Source organism: Rhamphochromis sp. 'chilingali', assembly GCF_963969265.1.
Source record: "Rhamphochromis sp. 'chilingali' genome assembly, chromosome: 15".
NCBI classification, from domain to species: Eukaryota; Metazoa; Chordata; class Actinopteri; order Cichliformes; family Cichlidae; genus Rhamphochromis; species Rhamphochromis sp. 'chilingali'.
The window spans coordinates 31340000-31359038 of record NC_137942.1 but is presented as its reverse complement, the minus strand read 5'-3'; the positions used below and the strand labels follow the sequence as shown (position 1 = coordinate 31359038).

Below are 19039 nucleotides of genomic sequence, written 5' to 3'. Positions count from 1 at the left end.
CACACACTTCTCAAATAACAAATTTCCTCAGTTTAACTTAATTATGTGTTATCATTAATAATTAATGATATTCATCTATGTACGGACACTAATTATGTTAATTATTTTTCACCATAATTATAAAGAATGCAATTAGGAAACAAGGTAGGAAACATAAATATCAATATGCAACGCTTTATTTCTATATATCTCTGCAAGTATTTACATTTTGAAGTGATCACTTCTACAACATTTTCACTTACCACTAACAAATTTTAACAAATCATGCACTGTTACATACATTATTTTTGTATGTATGTAACATACAAAAAATCAACTTTCAAATTTTACAGAACTTTTCACCAAATTGGCAGCATTTTAAAGCAAATTGTCACATGTTACACTTAACAAACACATTTGTTTTTCAATAATTAAATTCAACTTTGACATGACACTGTAATGTTGCCACTGAGAACATCTAATATGGCTTTCTTTGTCTGTTAGTGGGAAACCTGGCATTGCATGCTGTTCACCAGTGTGTTGTAATCTGGGGTATAACTTGACACTGCAACTCTGAGTGAGTCTTGCAGATGTGCATCGGAGAGGCGTGTTCTGTGTTTGTTCTTGATGAAGTTCATGTCAGAAAAGGCTGATTCACAAAGATAGGTTGAACCAAACAGGCTGGCAACCTTCATAGCTGCTGTGCACACACCACTGTACTTTTCTGTGTCAACAAGGCACCAAAAGTTTGGTGCACCCAGATAGGCTTTGAGGTGGACATCATTTTGCAATGTTACAATTTCGATTTCCACCTGTCCAGCATCCAAGCTGAACATTGAACTTAGTTGCTCAGCAATGCATGTTGTGTCCACATTCATGAAAGGATTGGAAACAAATGAGACACATGGCTCAAGCTGATCAAGGTCACAAAACCTGTTCTCAAACTCTTGACCAAGTCGGTTTATGACTTGAGTGTACTTTTCTGCAACTTTGTCAAAAGTCTCAGATGCAGAAGCATTGTCTTTCAGCACCATCTGCACAGAGGGAAAGTGCAGCACCTTTTTTCTCTGTAAATGCACAGAGAAAATGTTCATCTGGGCTTTAAATCCATTTAAAGCACTTATCATGTCAGCAACAGTCTTACCTTTGCCTTGCAGCTCACAGTTCAAATGGTTCAGTTTCCCAGTAATGTCTGTTAAAAACGCAAGGTCAAGTGTCCACTCAGTGTCCTCCAGCAGAGATGTGTCTTCCCCTTTGGATTGCATGAACTCCTTGATTTCACCCAAAAGTGACAAAAAACGAAGCAAAATCCGTCCCCTGCTGAGCCATCGGATTTCCGTATGTAGTAGCAGGTCACCATATTCAGCTGACAGCTCCTCCAATAGCACCTTGAATGTTCTGTGCTGCTTAGCTCTGGAGCGGATGCTGTTTATGATCTTCACGACGGGAGTCATGACGTGCTCGAAGCCGATCACCTTTGCGCATAACGCCTGCTGGTGAATGATGCAGTGGTAATGCATGAAGTTTGGGAACTCTGTGTCACCTTTACAGTGAGCGATGAATCCCGTATGTCGGCCAATCATAGCAGGAGCCCCGTCGGTAGTCACTGATACCAGCTTTTCCAACGGTACCTTTTTCTTCGCGAAAAACTCCTTCACCGCGTTATAGATGTCAACTCCCTTCGTTGTTGTCTTTAGTGGCAGTAGTGTCAGAAGTTCTTCTTTTGTGGAGAAACCATCAAATACCATCCGGATAAAGACCATCAGCTGTGCTGTACTGCTGCTGTCGACGGACTCGTCACACTGGATGCTAAACCAACTGCACTTTGCCAGATCCAAGTTCCCGGACATAGCCGACACTCTTCTAACAATTGTAGTTGCCCCCAGCTGGACATCAGAGAGAGTGGAGATTACATCGTTTCCATATTTCTCGTCTTTAAGCACAGTTTTTGCAATTATCATCATTGCTTCTTTGAAATACTCCCCGTCTAAAAATGCCTTCTTTTTCTTAATCATGAAATGTGTAGCTCTAAATGAGGCTTCGGTTGCTTTTTGAGAGTTTTTCACCGGTCTCGTGAAAAAAGACTGCTGTTTGCTCAAACCTGCCTTTAATTCGCGGGCCTTTTCCGCTCGCAGTGTGCTGCCCTTTGGGTAGTTAGCATGGTAGCTTGTGTGACACGTTCGGAAATGTCTCTCCACGTTGTGCCGCTTTGCCGTTGCCACAGTTGCCCCGCAAATGAGACACACGCATGAATCTTTCACAGTGGTAAAAAAGAACTCTTCCTCCCATTCACTGTGAAAATTATATGTTTTCTTCCTTTTTTCCGCCATGTTTTCCTCATCTCCTCACCTTTGCCTTTGCTGGTCTTCACGGCAACTGTTTCCGTGGAGACCAGCTAGCACTAAATATTAGATCATGATCTAATATTTAATAATAAACATTTTTTTATATATTATCTCTAACAAATTAACGCCAATGCAATTGTGATTAAAAAAAAATAGCAAGAAAAAATAAAAATAGATGCAGCTTACTGGTAAGTTGTTATGGTGAGCTATTTTTAGAACAGGCCCGCGGGCGACTCATGTGGTCCTTGTGGGCGACCTGGTGCCCGCAGGCACCGTGTTGGTGACCCCTGGTCTACTGCAACTGTTGCTGCTCCTTCTTCTGCTGCAGTATCTGAAGCGTCATGCAGTATACCACCTAAACCAAGCCAGAGCTCAATGAGACAGTTTTTGCAGAAGTCTGTGACTCCAGCAAGACAGAACACAATTGATGAAGAACTGGCAAAAATGATAGCACTTGATTTCCAACCATTTTCTGTTGTGGATGATAAGGGATTCAGGACTTTTATACATGCACTGAATCCCATGTATCTAATTCCAAGCAGGAAGGCTCTCTCCCAAAAAAATCATCCCAGGCATATATGAAAGAGAACGTGCATCACTGCAAGAGAGGGTTAAAAAAGCCACAGCAGTGTTTCTAACTGACAGCTGGACATCCCAAACCACCACATCCTTCTTGTCAGTTACGTGTCACTTTATTGAAAATTATAAAATGGTATCCTGTCTTCTGGATTGTTTTGAGTTCAGCGACAGACACACTTCTGAGAACTTAGCAGAAGAGCTGCTCAAAGTGGCAAAAGAGTGGGATTGTCATTGTCCTGGGTCGTGCGACCCAGTGTTTTGTGTTTAGTCTATTTTGATGTTTATTGTTTGTTAGGTTCATTAAGTTATTCCAGCTCATTTGTAATTATATTACCCTTGTATTGAGCCTCCCTTGCCCTTCATGTGTTTATGTCTGTGTGTCTTGTGTTTCAAGTTCATGCTGTCGCTTCTGTCATCTTCCCCTGTACTCTGTCTTCCTGGTTCGTGCGTCTACCTGTCATGAGTCATGTCTGCGTGGTTATGTTTAGTTCATGTCATGTCTAATCTCCATGTTTCCTGTTTTACTTTGAAAGTCTGTATTCAATGTCAGTGTATTTAGTTTCACCTCTCCTGTCCTGTCGTTAGGTTCATGTGTGTCAGCTGTGCTCCCATGTGTGGCCACTTCCCCTGATCATCCCTCTTGTGTATTTAGTCTCGGTGTTTCATGCGGTCTGTGTCGCGTCGTCTGTGTTCCCACCCTCCATGTTGTCACAGCCAGTCTTTTGTAGTCATAGTTATGATTTCCTGTGTCTTCATAGTTTAGTTAAAGTTTAGTTTTGTCACTGCGCTTCTGCCTTGTTTGCACTCCTTGTCTTCAGCCACAATAAAGGCTCGCTTTTCGTTCAACTCAGTTTCGTGTCCACGCCTGTGTCTGCACCTGAGTCCTCCACACACTCTCCACACGGTCTGCCACTGCGACCGTGACAGGGATGTGGAAAACAAAGTGGTTTGCTGTGTTACTGACAATGCAGTTAACATAACAAAAGCAATTAAAATCCTGAAATGGACCCACCACCCATGTCTTGTGCACCTAGCCCAGATAGCAAGGAAACATTGAAACAATGTTGAGTCAATATCAGGCTGTGTCATTGAATCAACGTTTGAAGTGTGACGTTGACCTAACGTCACTCTTGCACCCTTTTTTAACGTTGAAACAACGTCAGGTTTTGATGTTGAATCAATGTTGAAACCTGACGTTGATTCAACGTTATATTTTCTAATACTGCTGACATTGAAACAATGTCAGATTCTGATATTGAAACACTGTTGAGCTATGGTGTTGATTTTCCACCTCTTTCGCACAGTTGCTTTTTATTAAAACAACAGTTAAATCATGACTGGAAATCTACCTTTCTTTATAGGTATTTTAACCAATACTAAACTACTGCATGTTTCCATCAATACTTCAACCACCTAAACACATAATTGTACTTATTCCTTAAATTGGACACCCTTTATAAAAAAAAAAACCAAATGTCTCACAATGTATCATGTCAACATTAATATCCTAAAATAAGAAAGCATTGCATGTGATGTAAGAGAGAAAAAAAATAAACAAAAAAAGGTCAATAGGCATGTTTCGTTTGCTAAATACTTTATTAAAAGACAGTTTCCTATTTACGTTTATATGATTCACAGAAGTTTGTAATTTTTTTGCATGATGTGCGTCCTGCACCCACCCAAACGATCTGGGGCGTATCGGAGCCATTTCTGCACTGCTTGTGCAAAGACAAACTCGGACATAGAGTTTGCCCCTAACTGCTGCGTCAGGCTCCAATCAAGGCAAAGCGTCTCACCTATAGACACATTTTAAGAGATGGAATTAGCGTGTCTCATGTCTTAAATGTGTATGCAAGTGCTTGTGTGTTTAAAACCCCTGGAGGGTCTTAGAAAAATGCATACACTATTGGTCTTAGAGCCACAAATCGACCACGCCATAAAAAGTGCTATAAAAAGTTTATATATTAATATTTTTTTCCACTTTAAATTAGCCAATCTTTTAGACCTAATTCTCCTTGAAATATTCATGTCAAGTTTTAATTACATTTCGCGGATTTTAACCCTTTATATCCCGGTTTCGTCACATGAGCGCACGGCTTTTTTTGCCCCAAAAAACAAAAAACTTGAATATTTTCCAAAAAAAACATTTGAGGTAATATTCAATTGTTATTATAATTAGGCCTTTAGATGGTCCAAAGATTGGCACCAACATTCATTTTGATCGCCTTTTATTTTTTTTGCAGGAGCGCATTTCATAAAATGCACACACTATCGGTCCTAAGGGCACAAATCGACCACACCATAAAAAGTGCTATAAAAAATTTATATATTAATATTTTATTCCACTTTAAATTAGCCAATCTTTTAGACCTAATTCTCCTTGAAATATTCATGGTAAAATGCTTATTACCATTTATAATTATTGCTTATTATCACTAAATGCTATTACCTTATTGTGTTCTAAAATAAAATAAAAAATACAATATAACTTTGAACCAGAAAACATTTATTTTACAACTTCAGAACAATGAACACATGGGGAATGGGGAAAGGTATGAGAGATGAGATATGAGGAAGTGAGAGAGGGGGGGAGGGAAGGACAGTCCTGCTCAGGAGCAGTTGCTGCAAATGGTCAGGGTGTGGTCCTTACATATTTCGTTTCCACATTTGCAGCAGGTGGTGAGGATTCTTCGTCTTTTTGTTGAGCAAAGGTCGCATTGCTTCCTGGCCTTTGAGCTGATGGCTGCAGAGGGGGATGCAGAGGGGCCTGCAGAGGGGTCTGAAGCAGCAGCATACTGGGCACGTCTCACAAACTCCGCTGTGAGTGATGAGCGAGGAAGGCGCTCTCTCTTTGCCATGTGTGGTTTCACTAAAGCTTCCCCAACCTCCTCGATGTAAATCCTCCTCCTATGTGATTTGGACTTCTTCCAGGCTGGATCGGTTGCGATCCACAGGACGAAACCGTTATAAAGGGAGACGTCAATCATATGATGGAACAGAGCTACTGGCCACCGACTCGTTCGCCTCCTGCAGGAGTATTCGCACACAGCCTGATAAAAAAAATAAAAATTAAACCTATGTATATTTTACACAAGAATATATGAGCAACAATGAATAAATTCGTGCGCAACTGATGCGTAATGACACTTACCTGATCAAGTTTGTCGACCCCTCCTTTGGATTTGTTGTAGTCAATTATCACTTGAGGCTTTCTTTTGGCATCATCGCTCACGCTTTGGGTGCGGTGTTTCGTGCTCAATAAGAGCACATTTTTGCCGCGGCGGGGCACGTACGACACGGCCGTGTGCGTCATCCTAAAAGCGAAAACTGAGGAAAACACCTCTCGCCCCCCTGTCTGAAGGAGCTGCTGCGGGAGCTCTGGTTTATTCTTTCTGATGGTTCCAACCAGGGTCATTTTTCTTCTGAGGAGTTCTTCTGACAGAGGAAACGATGTGAAGAAGCTGTCACATGTGACAACTCGTCCCTGGAGCCCCTCTGTCAGCTTCAAAACGACCCGCATTCCCAGGTTGACTGCAGGGCGCTCGCCAGCTGGTTTGCCTGTGTACAGCTGCAATCTCCAGGCGTATGACGTATCCACGTCGCAGGCTGCCCATATTTTCAGCCCGTATTTGGATGGCTTCTTGGGCATGTATTGTCTGAACCCGCACCTCCCTCTGAACGGGACTAGTTGCTCGTCCACACAAATTTCCCTCCCCGGGAAGAACATCATTTCTAGGCAGCGGGTCCACATATCCCAGATTTGACTAATGGGAGCCAGTTTGCCAGAATTGCGTCTCGGTCTTGAAAGTTTGTCATCGAAACGAAGGGCCCTGCCAATGTGGTGAAATCTTTTTTCTGACATGGTAGCCCGAAATACAATGCGGCCAGTTTTCTCATTCCACAGACTGAGCGTGGACTCGTGCTTGGACCGGTAAACTCCTGCCAGGATCAGTAGCCCCACGTAAGCCCGCAGCTCGTCGCTGTCCACGTCTTTCCAATTTTCGATCGTACGCCTCCCCTGGAGATTCGTCATGGACACAATGTTCAGCATGATTTCATCAGTGACAAAGATTAAAAAGCTGGATACCGGGTCACAGATCCGAGCGGCGGCGTAATGCGTCGGTCCGGTGTACCCAGTAGCGGCTGGAACATGATGCAGCGTCTCGGCGTTTGTTGGATTCCACATTAATCCATTTTTACTAATCCACCCCGCTGGTGCTTCCTCCGTGTCTCCGCTCTCAATTTCAGAAGATTGGGCTCCGCTTGAGTCGGAACAGGACTCCAGCTCCTCCGTTTCCTCCCCCGTTGAAATTTCCTCGTCATCCCCAGAGTCCTCTGCAGAGGAGGAGGAGCTGTCCTCGGGATCCATGATCATTCTCAGCGCTTCTTCCGTGTTGTAATGTCTTGCCATTTTGGAAAAGACTACTCCTGCCTCTAAAGCTCATATTTATAACCACGGCTTTAGTGCAGCTGCGTAAACAACCTGCGCTTGCAGACAAAACAAAGTCTTTAGTTCTTAGGTTTACATTTGTTGTTTGTATTGCAGTGTGGACCTCAAAGGAGAAAAAACGTTTGAAATCAGACAAAAAAAGGAGTTAGACACACACTCCTTTTTTTTTTTTTTTTTTAGACACACACATTGATAGTGACCCACACTCATCATTTGAGCTGAAAAACACTGCTGTAAATATGGGATTTTCCAGCAGGGGTCAAATGTGAAGCAAGGGCGCCACCTGGTGGACTGCAAAATGAAAATGAAACTTAAACATCGACGATCCCTTTGACCGTAATTAATTTGCAGTGAAAAATAGCGTTTATAATGGGTTTCAATGGGGCACAAATCGACCACTAAGCCCAATAGTGTAAGTTTATTTGTAGCTTAGCCACTGAAGCTAATTGAAGGAAGTCAGACTTGAATTTTGAAATAAAATCATATCAAACTTTTTTTTTGGAGAATTTGGCTATAGTCCATTCAACACTGTGCAAATGGCATGTAATCAAAATTTGAAAAAGCCACAAATCGACCCTAAGACCCTCCAGGTTAATCAACAGGCCGTTGTTATGTATTTAAATCACATCTGACAGCTATTACAATTTATAGTTACAAAGTGTACATAACCTTTATATACTTACCATTGCCTTATTTGCCTCTTGTGATTGAAGAGCTGGCTCTGCATTGTTTAGCTCCTCAATGTTGTGCAAGGGCAAATCCAGAGGCAGTACCCCAGCATCTACCGATTCATTGCGGATGGCTCTGACCTCCTCACGGAGTTCATTAACAGCTCTCGTCAGGTCTGACAGAAAAAGAGAATTTTTTTTTAAGTATTTAAGAATACAGACAACTTGTCAAACGTTTCCTTGTGTCACACACAGATATGTACAAAGACACTAGACAGTATTTTATTACCTGGTATTTTCACTCGAGGGGCCTGGGGAAACCATTTTTTGTGGGCTGCTCATCCTCTGAGTCACTATATGTGTACAGGGGATTTGGTCTAAAGAAAAAAAGTTGAAAACGGTCATAAGTAATTACAAATGTGCTTTTGGAATATTTTTTTCCTAAAGTTACAGTTTGATTTATAACAACACACACAGGAAACGGAGATGTGCAAGAAGGTACAGTATACAAGGAATTTTTGAAGTGCACAAGTGTACACGGCTTTGCATTTATAAAAAGTTTACAAGCTTCCACTTTTTGGACTATATTATGTGGTGATATTGCAGTATGCAAGCACCACAGATATGTATAAAAGACAAGATCATAAATTCTTAGCAATCAAAGATATGTTTGTGAAATAAAAAAAAAGTTTTACTTGTGCTTTCTTTTATGACTGGTCTGAGTTTCAGCTTCGGACTGAAGGTCAGACGTATCACAGTGTTCACTTAGATATTTCTGAAGACTGCGTTCTGCTTCGTGAAATGTGTCTGGAAGTACAAACACAATGTATGGCCAGACATAAATTAGGACACGAAAAACTTGTTATTGTTACATTTATACAACACCAATCCAGATGATACCCACCATGGCTTATTAGAAGTCGGACTGGTGCATAGGTGAGCCATGTTGCACCAGGATGAACTCTCCTCTTTACTGTGTCGTGGATCCTGAATGTGTCTCACGGAGGATATGGAGGCCATGACAATTTATCCATGATCTAGGGACTATTTCTGTACCACCAGTGCTAAACTGCACAATGCACCAGTCTTTCATTTTTATCTTTTTTTTAATTTGGAGTCCTTTTTTGCCCTGTCTAGGATAAACAGGAAACAGATAATTACAATATATTTCATAGTCACTACAAAACTTGATCTATTGATTGAACTAAATAATAAATAATAGCTTAAAATGTATATAGGCAACAATTACAAGCAAACCCGTATATGTAAGCATTTAAACACTGAAGATAATAAAATTAACAGTATTTTGTCTAAGTCTGCCATTGTAGGAATTCATGGCACCGAGACAAAAACATGGCGCACAGTGTGGCGTCAAAATAGGCGCACACCTTTGACGCTGCGTTTTCTCCGTCTTCCTCGTCCACACGTAAATGCTAAACGCAGTTTACGTGTGGACAAAAGGTGCAAACGCAAGTTAGGTGAGCGTGCAGCGTAAAGTTAGGTGAGCGTGCAGCGTAAAGTTAGGTGAGCGTGCAGCGTAAAGTTAGGTGAGCGTGCAGCGTAAAGTTTGAATTGAGTGCGAATCGAAGCGGGTGCTCACCAATCATTAAAAGTAACAAAGTCATTGAACACATTTATACAGTTACCTTTACGTTTATCAATCATATATCACAGATTTACAATTTTTTGTAGTACTATGCTAAAAAGCAACTACAGAGCGAAAGTCTGGGTCAAGCGCCGAGGCGACGGCAAGAACAAAGGAACCCTCGAAGCGTTAAAGCTAGCTTTGTAAGGGAATATAACGGAAAAGTATGAAACGAAAATGTTTTCTTTGTTGATAGACTTTGTTTGCAGTGCAATTTATTTGATGCCGGATTGTAAGATGAAAGTAGACACAATTTCGGGCTCCCACATTTTATCCGAAACACTTGTTGGACTTGCTGTCCAACTAAGAAAAAGGCACAGTTTGATATTGCATTAATCTATTATTTAATTATCCACACTTAACAACTCTTGCACCCAATCCATAATAAAGTAATGACAGGAAATGTTATATAGAACCAAAACATGGCAGTTGTGTTCATTATTGATTTTATTCTAGAATCACTGTTTCCTCCTCCTCCCTTACCGGATATGTCTGGACAATGTTATATGATGAGTAATCGTTTTAAAATATCTATACACATGCACACACACACACGTGTGTGACATTCTTACCTTCTCCAGGGTACTGTATATACTATGGCTACAAGTTTGCATCATGGTGCTGATCCAGAATGCTTCTCTTATTATTTATTATTAATCTAACATAATCAGTTTCTTAATGTATTATCTTTAAAACACAGTGTGTTTTTAATAGCGTAATTATAATAATCCATAATTATGTGGATATGCATATCAGATAGTTTTTAGTGAAATAGAAGCCTTCCAGAAAGACAGGGGAAAGCCCTGCAGCTTACTCTAAAAAGAAATGGTGGACAGAGCTACAAACCCCTGACACCCAGTTAGCAAACAGCTATTGACCAGCACTACTTTTGCAGTTAATAAAAGGACAGGTAGTGTTTGTCGTGCTGTTGCGCACACACACAGCATGCTGATTTGTTTTAATTTGTCAGACAACTTACCAACGTGTACATAATAAGCTAATACTGTGTGCTATAGACTACAGTGTACGCTGTACACCATTCTTATTGTTTTCCTTTGCATCAGTCTGTGTCTCCCAATTAATCTGTTTCCCTACAGCTCCGCATCGGTAAGGCAGCAAAAAATGCACTTGCTCTGTGAGAGCTTGTTCCCGGCTCTAAACCAGAGCACTCTGCTGTCAAGAGTGAGCATTGGTTAATGGTCACCATGTGACTGATGCAAGCTAGATCCTTTTATTTAGCCAAACTGTGATTAATAGTTAAATGTTATCATTGAGGGGCACAGGCAGGACTCCACGTGCACACACACACATAAAAAATAATAAACAAATTGCTTCAAGAAAAGGGCACTTGGGGCACCCATCAGGAAAGGGGCAGGTGCTCAAGCCCCCCCACCCCGCTGCACGTCCCTGACAGGTAGTTTGTATTAACAGGCACTATGTGGCCACTACATGAAACATATGAACACTGTAATTTTTTTAAAATATTAACAAGAAGAGTTTACCAGCCTCTGTGCTGTGGGACGTGCTGTCCCACAGCACAGAGGCTGTCCCACAGCACAGAGGCACAGAGTGCTTCTCACTCAGCTTACTTTGGTGAAGGAACTGGCGAAATCTGGCTTGATGAAGTGTAAGGTAATAAAAATTATGGAAAATATTTTAGGTCAGTCTTCTCTAGTGTCATACAGAAACTTTATTATAATTAAAAGACTTTTCCTTTTCAAGAAAGTCTTAATAGAAGAATCATAATTACAGTATCTCACAAAACGAGTACACCTCTCACATTTTATAAATATTTTGTTATATCTTTTCATGGGACAACACTGAAGATATGACACTTTGATACAATGTAAAGTAGTCAGTGTATAGCTTGTACAACAGTATAAATTTGCTGTCCCCTCTAAATAACTCAACATATAGACATAAATGCCTAAACCGCTGGTAACAAAAGTGAGTACATCCATAAGTGAAAATGTCCAAACTGTGCCCAAATGATGTCATGTGTCTTGGTGTCATGTGACTCATTACTTTTACGAGGTCTCAAGTACAAATGGGGAACAGATGTGTTGAATTTGGTGTTATTGCTCTCACGCTCTCCGATACTGTTCACTGGAAGTCTAACATGGCACATCATAGGAAAGTATTCTCTGAGGATCTGAAGAAAACAATTTTTCCTCCACATATATAAAGATTGCCTAGGCTATAAGAAGTTTGCCAGCACCCTGAAACTGAGCTGCAGCAATGGTGGTCAAGAACATGCAGCAGTTTAACAGGACAAATTTCACTCAGAACAAAACCTAATGTATGTTCTATCCAAAACATATATTTTCAGGTGTGCCCATCAGATTGGCTGGAGCTGGGTCGACTCGGTGCTCTGGCAGAGTTGAAATCTATCACAACAACAGCTGGGGAACAGTCTGTGATGACGACTGGGACTTAATTGATGCTGAGATCTTTTGTAGAGAGTTAAACTGTGGGACGGCACTGAGTGCTCCTCACTCAGCTTACTTTGGTAAAGGAGCTGGCAAAATCTGGCTTGATGAAGTGGACTGTTCAGGAAATGAAAGGTCTGTGACTCAGTGCCAGCACAGAGGATTTGGATCACACAATTGTAGACACAGTGAAGACGCTGGTGTCATTTGTTCAGGTAAGAAATCTATGGAAATGTTTCAGGTCAGTTATTCTAGTGATATACGTAAAGTTTATTCTATCCATCCGTCCATCCATCTTCTTCCACTTATCCAGGGCTGGGTTGCAGGGGCAGCAGCCTAAGCAGTGAAGCGCAACCTCCTCCAGCTTGTCCAGGGGAACACCAAGGCATTCCCAGGCCATCTGAGAAATATAATCTCTCCACCGTGTCCTGGGTCTGGCCTGGGCCTTCCTCCCAGTGAGACATGCCTGGAACACCTCACCCAGGAGGCATCCTTGTCAGATGCCTGAACCACCTCAACTGGGTCCTTTCCATGTGGGGAGCAGCAGCTCTACTCTGATCCCCTTTTGGATGGCTGAACTTCTCACCCTATCTCTCCGCTATCTCATTCTTTCGGTCACACATAGGGTGAGGATAGGGATGTAGATCGACCAGTAAATTGAGAGCTTCGCTTTTACACTCAGCTGTCTCATCACCACAATGGACCGGTGCAGCATCCGCATCACTGCAGCTGCAGCACCAATCCGTCTGTCAATCTCTCGTTCCCTTCTCCCATCATTTGTGAACAAGGCCCCAAGATAATTAAACTCCTCCACTTGGGGCAGGAACTCGTTCCTGATCCAGAGTTCCTGATCCACCTTTTCTGGCTGAGGGCCATGGTCTCATATTTGGAGGTGCTCACTCCCACAGCTTCACACTCAGCTGCGAACCATTCCAGTGCGAGCTGGAGGCCATCACCCGATGAAGCCAAAAGAGCCACATCATCCATCCATGAAAAGCAGAGATGAGTTTCTGAGACCACCCAAGTGAAAGCCTACGCCTAGAAATTCTGTCCATAAAAATTACGAACAGAATTGGTGACAAAGTGCAGCTCTGGCGGAGCCCATCACCCACCGGGAAAGAGTCCAACTTATTGCCAGGTATGCGGACCAAGATCTTGCAACGTTTGTATAAGGATCGAATGGCCCTTAGCAATAGGCCAGACACCCCATATTCCCGGAGCACCTCCCACGGGACACCCTGAAGGACACGGTCGAATGCCTTCTCCAAGTCCACAAAACACATGTAGACTGGTTGGGCAAACTCCCATGTTGTCACGGACCTGAGTCTGTGGACTCAGTGTTTTTCTGTTTGTATTAGTTATCTTTGTTTTCATGATGTGTTTTGATTCTCTTGGGTTTGATTTCTGTCACTGTATCCCCTAGTTTAGTCCACGTCTGTTCAGTTTCCTGTTTTACTTTGAAAGTCTGTGTACTATGTCAATGTGTTGAGTTTTGCCTCCCCTTGTCTTGTCATGTCTGATGAGTCCCAGCTGTGCTCTCCTCCTGTTTCACATTCCCTAATCACCTCAGTATGTATTTAAGCCCTGTGTTTTTCCCTGCCAGTTGTTGCGTCCTCCACGTTTGTTGTGTGTGTATCCATGGTCGTCTTCCTTCAGCATCTCCTGTCTAGTTAGTTTAAGTTGTTGTTTATGTATCGTCCAAAGGTGACTCTCCAGCAAATAAAGCCGTCGTTTAAGTTAATGTTTTGTCTCCGAGTCCTGCACGTGGGTCCAGCCACTGACAGCCACACAACTCATCGTGACACATGTGCCCTCAACTATCCTCGAGAGGATAAAGAGCTGATCCAGTGTTCCGCGACCAGGACAAAAAAAACGCATTTTTCCTTCTAACGGACGAACTCTCCTTTCCACCCTCCAGTCCCCCTTTTTAAAAAATGGGAACCACCACCCCGGTCTGCCAATCCAGAGGTATCGCCCCTGATCTCCACTCAACATTGTAGGGGCTTGTCAACCAGGACAGCCTTACAACATCCAGAGCCTTCAGGAACTCAGGAACCCCAGAGGCTCTGGCGCCAAGGAGTTGTTTAACTGCCTCAGTGACCTCACCCCTGGAGATTGGTGGGTCATCCCCTTTGTCCCCAGACTTTGTCCTCCACGGAAGACATGCAAGTGGGATTATTCTAATTAATTAGAATTTTCTTTTCAGGAAAATCTTAAAAGAAAAATCATAATATAGTTTGTTTTGCACTTGGATTAGCTTGATTCCCCTTGTTCCCCTGAAAACTTGAAATGTATAAAATCAGCTACCAAAGAACACTGATAATTATTGTGACTTAATGTTAACATTAAAAACACTGTATCTTTTATCCCAAACTTATATTTTCAGGTGTGCCTATCAGATTGGCTGGAGCTGGGTCAACTGTGTGCTCTGGAAGAGTTGAACTCTATCACAACAGCAGCTGGGGAGCAGTCTGTGATGACGACTGGGACTTAATTGATGCTGAGATCTTTTGCAGAGAGTTAAACTGTGGGATGGCACTGAGTGCTCCTCACTCAGCTTACTTTGGTGAAGGAACTGGCGAAATCTGGCTTGATGAAGTGGACTGTTCAGGAAATGAAAGTTTCCTAATTGAGTGCCAGCACAGAGGATTTGGGAAGCATAACTGTAGTCATGGTGAGGATGCTGGTGTCATTTGTTCAGGTGAGCGACATCGTGAGGTCTATATATACTTGGATACTATAACTAATGATGCAAGGAACCCTGTCAGACTATATATTTAGACATTATTGAAACTTTTCTACACTTACCTTTTAATACAATGTTTTTTTTTTATTTGTAAGTTTTTAAATTTAGCATTCCAGCTGTTGTAAAATGATAAATGTCCATGTTAACAGGTACTTTAAGTATTCTAGCACTCAGCCAAACAGGAAGCACTCAAAATACTCTGATTAATAATTTCCCAAACAAAATTTGAAGATCCATTTTTTAAGAATGACTTATTAATAGGTTAAAGAGAAGTATAAAGTAATTGATATCAGTGGTATTATTTACTAATTTAAAATTATATGTACAACTAGGGATGGGTATCGAAAACCGGTTCTTGTTGAGAACCGGTTCCCACTGTTTCAATTCCTTGGAATCGTTTGCCACTTTTATAAACGATTCCCTTATCGATTCCAGTCGCCCCGAATGACGTCATCACGTTGAGTAGCGTCTTTTACCCAGTAGGAAACACGGCGCCTGAGCGGCGCAAACGCTCAAAAGTTTGGTTACAACTTATGAGAAAGGATGACAACAGGGCAACGTGCAATACTTGCAAAGTAGAGATTTCATCAGAGGGAGGAAACACTACGAACATGCAAAAGCATTTGCTCAAAAAACACGCGATTGCTTTCAACGAATGTCGTGTTTTTGATCCGCTCCGGACTAGCGAAGCTCAACCCAGCAGCAGCGGTAGCGTTTCCACGTCCTCTCCCGTTAATACTGCAGGTAACTAATCAATTAGCATTGCACATTATGTTAGCGCGATTTACCTTATTACAAAACCTGCTATTACTGTGCATTTAGATAACCATGATGAGAGAGACAGAGTCTGGCTGGCTCAGATGCTGGCAGTTCTCGCTGCAGTCTACCGGTAGCGTCTCCTTTCAGGCCAGGATAGACGAATGTCACCGAGCAGTGACTAAGTTTGTGGTCAAAGGCTTGCACCCATTTGCCACAGCAGATGCCCCCAATTTCACTTTGGTAAGTGAATGTGTTTAATTGTAGGCAGGGACATTACTGGATATTCTTGTGTAATTGCTACAGAATAATTTATGTTTTACTTTGTTATTGCTACAGAAGAATATTTATTTTATTATTTTACATTTACAATTTTTTTCCTGGGGACCCTGTGACACCCCATTGAAGAGCCGTAGGCTGGATCTCTTAAGATCTCACTGTTGGGTTTGTAAGGCCATGTTACTCCTAAATTTCTATCTTGTTCAAAGAGAAGATATAAAACACAGTTCTAAGCTAATCGACCTTAGTGTTCTCCTTTTTAAAAAAAAAGAATCGATAAGAGAATCGATAAGGAATCGAATCGTTAAACAGAATCGAAAATGGAATCGGAATCGTTAAAATCTTATCAATACCCATCCCTATGTACAACAGATCTTAAAATAAGGACAAACTATGTCAGGGTTGGCACCAGAGCATTTGAACTGGATGAGTAAGCAACTTTGACAAGGGCAGATTTGGCTCAATCATTTTGTTATTCCTTTAAAAAAAAAAACATGCTGACACATCACACACATTATTTCCAGAGGCTTTAAACTAACACACATTTGAATTTTGAAGAGTACTACAACAGTCTGTCCTCTACTATTACTAAACTCACACAATGGGCCACCTTTATTAGCTACACAGCAAATTTAAGAATAATCAATAGTCATAAACATAGTCCATCATAAATTACTTTCAAGGACACATGAGCGGTACTTTAAAATCTAACCTGCTGGTTACCACGACTGCTGCAGAAACTACTGTTAACCAAATAATTAAATTGAGCTTGCACTCTAATAATTTATTGGTGACAGGGGTGGTCTTGTTTTTCATTAACAAACATGATTTAATGTAACTTGAAGTATATCAGTAGAGCTCAGCTGAGGGAGCACAGCGACTTTAATGGGCAGGTCTCGTCCCCGAGACCCATGTTTACAGGAAAATGTTTCCACTGAGGGGAAAATACTACTCTAACTACTAGCAACAGAAAAAAGGATGGATATATATATATATATATATATATATATATATATATATAAAATTGTTGAGTCTTCAGAGTTGAGACTTTAGAAAACTTTCATTTCCACTTAAAGCAAGCTTTTTTGGAAAACCAGAAATGAAAGCAAAAAAAAAAAACTAAATCCATGCAGTACTGAGGTATGATGTGTTCTTCTCTTTTCAACACAAGACAGAGATTAACAAATTATTAAGTCTCAGACTTGGATTTAATTCTTTTCAGCGTTTGGGTGGTAATTTACTTTATTTTATTTATTTCTTCTGTTGTCAAGCTCTAAGTCAGTACTTTTATGTATTAAAATCACAGTAGAAGCTGATTATTATTTACTTGATTAGGGCCCTCAATTTTAAAGTTACAATTCAGGGTTGTGAGAGGGTCTATTTATCTTTTGATAGTAGGTCCATGATAAGGTCCCAGTAGCTTTGATGCCTAAATCTGGCCAAAGAGTGAATAAAAGCCAAACACATTTGTCATTGAACAAATAAGGTTCATGTATTAAAACAGAGTTTGTATATGTCCGTTTTTAGAAACACATGATTGTTTTGGTTTAAATCTTTTTATATTATCAAACATAATGTGCAATCATGTGACAAACCAACTTCTACAAAGATAAATTAAAGTTAATTGACTTGATGTTAGTGATGTAGCAGATCAAAAGTATTGGTCAGGCTAGCAAAACACTGACTACATTAGCTTAATATCAGGCAGAAAAATGTTCTTTTTACCTTATTTCATCTTATTTTCCATTTTTAATATCTGGAATCCCTGCAGAAACCCAGCATCTCTCTGACATCTCCAAGCGGAGGTCTGGTCTGAGGTCCTGAAGGTTCAGAGATAACCAGGGGTTACAGCTTTGTCTTCACCTGCCTTATGAACTTCAGCTCCACTCCAGGCAGTTTCATTCTCATCTTCTCGGGCTCCAACATCACACACATCAAGACAGCTGTCAACAACTCGCCTGCCTTTAGTTTCCCTGCAGCTGAGTATGGACACCAGGGCAACTACAGCTGTGTGTATGAAGCAACAGCAATGCTGTCAAGGAAATTCACCTCTCTGGAGGCAGAACCGATTTATCTGTGAACCAGAGGGACACTACAGACCGTATTTACATTGCCACATGTTGATGCTGAAATCATTAGCAGTATTTGTGGTCATCCATTTATATCATCCATCATGTAGCCATCAGCAGGGATCACCTTTCCGAGATAGAGCACTTCATTTCTGAACAGGTCCCATTTGTCTGGTCTTAGTTTAGATGCTTGAGAACATATCCTCAACACATCGTCTAAGTATGGATTGCATATTTTGTCTCTGAGGCCTGCTTCCATACTATACTGAAAAGCTCAGGGTGCATTTGTGAGGCCAAACACAATCCTGTTTGATTCATACCACATCCATGGTGTTTTAAAGGTTGTGAATTTTTTTTAATCTTCACTGATGCTATCCTGATAGTAAGTTTTAGCTACACTGAACCATGAATGTGTGGTATGGGGTACTTATCGGATTTGCGTTTTTAGGTTTTCATTTTTGTGTCTGACGAGGGGATCCTACAGTTCGCCCTTTGAATCACTCTGAGTCTTTTCTGTGGTTAAGAGTGGAGTCTGAATGCTGTCAACCACTACTGAATCAACTTGTTCTTTTATGTACACCAGGTAACAGCCTAACCTCCTCCTATCAGTGTTCCAGCTGGCAGCCTATTGTCTCTAACTCTGTTTAAGTTAATATATATGACTTGTAAAATGAGCATGTATATTCTAAGTCTATTTAAACATCTTTTTTGTTGTTTTACTGATTTTATAAATGTATAAATCCAGCAAATTCAGTGCTGGCAAACATTGGCCTTCATTTCTACAACAAGGTACTGTTCATCAGAGTCAATGAATGCATATTTACCTGGAAGAAAAGAATAGGAGCACAGTGGAAACAGGCATTTGTGTCTCTCCAGGTCACCACAAGGCAGAATTCAAAGCAAAAGGAGAACACAGAGATGCTTGTTTTTAGAGCAGAAGGAGCGACTGATGAGGAGGAACAGGCTGGGGGAACAGAGAAAGACCTCCGACGATTTCATCACTTCAGCCAGACTTAAAATCAGCTGGTGTGATTAGATCCTTAATATGCTTTTGAAGCTTCATGCATATCAAATAACAAGCATTCTGGGAGTTA

At 41.2% G+C, this 19039-nt stretch overlaps 2 protein-coding genes and 2 long non-coding RNA genes across 4 annotated transcripts; 1 reads left to right on the top strand and 3 right to left on the bottom strand.

The window, feature by feature from the left end:
• Nucleotides 1–479: 479 nt before the first annotated feature.
• On the bottom strand, nt 480–1940 carry LOC308411807 (general transcription factor II-I repeat domain-containing protein 2B-like; the record flags this gene model as incomplete). Its single annotated transcript, XM_080905833.1, has 1 exon — nt 480–1940. The coding sequence occupies one exon, from the start codon at nt 1938–1940 to the stop codon at nt 480–482; it is 1461 nt and encodes a 486-aa protein (XP_080761959.1).
• A 2550-nt stretch (nt 1941–4490) lies between these two features.
• Nucleotides 4491–7314, bottom strand: LOC308411806 (piggyBac transposable element-derived protein 4-like; the record flags this gene model as incomplete). Its single annotated transcript, XM_080905832.1, has 3 exons — nt 4491–4699; nt 5554–5953; nt 6055–7314. 3 exons carry the CDS (start codon nt 7312–7314, stop codon nt 4536–4538), a joined length of 1824 nt encoding a protein of 607 aa, XP_080761958.1. The 3' UTR covers nt 4491–4535.
• A 662-nt stretch (nt 7315–7976) lies between these two features.
• LOC308411966 lies at nt 7977–9051 on the bottom strand. The gene is made up of 4 exons (XR_013974506.1): nt 8926–9051; nt 8717–8828; nt 8311–8398; nt 7977–8197 (listed from the first exon to the last, which is right to left on the bottom strand). It is a non-coding gene; the product is annotated as an uncharacterized lncRNA (long non-coding RNA).
• Nucleotides 9052–11757: 2706 nt separating this feature from the next.
• LOC308411967 lies at nt 11758–18467 on the top strand. Its single transcript, XR_013974507.1, has 4 exons — nt 11758–12310; nt 12409–14213; nt 14482–14796; nt 17648–18467. It is a non-coding gene; the product is annotated as an uncharacterized lncRNA (long non-coding RNA).
• The last annotated feature ends 572 nt before the right edge of the window (nt 18468–19039 follow it).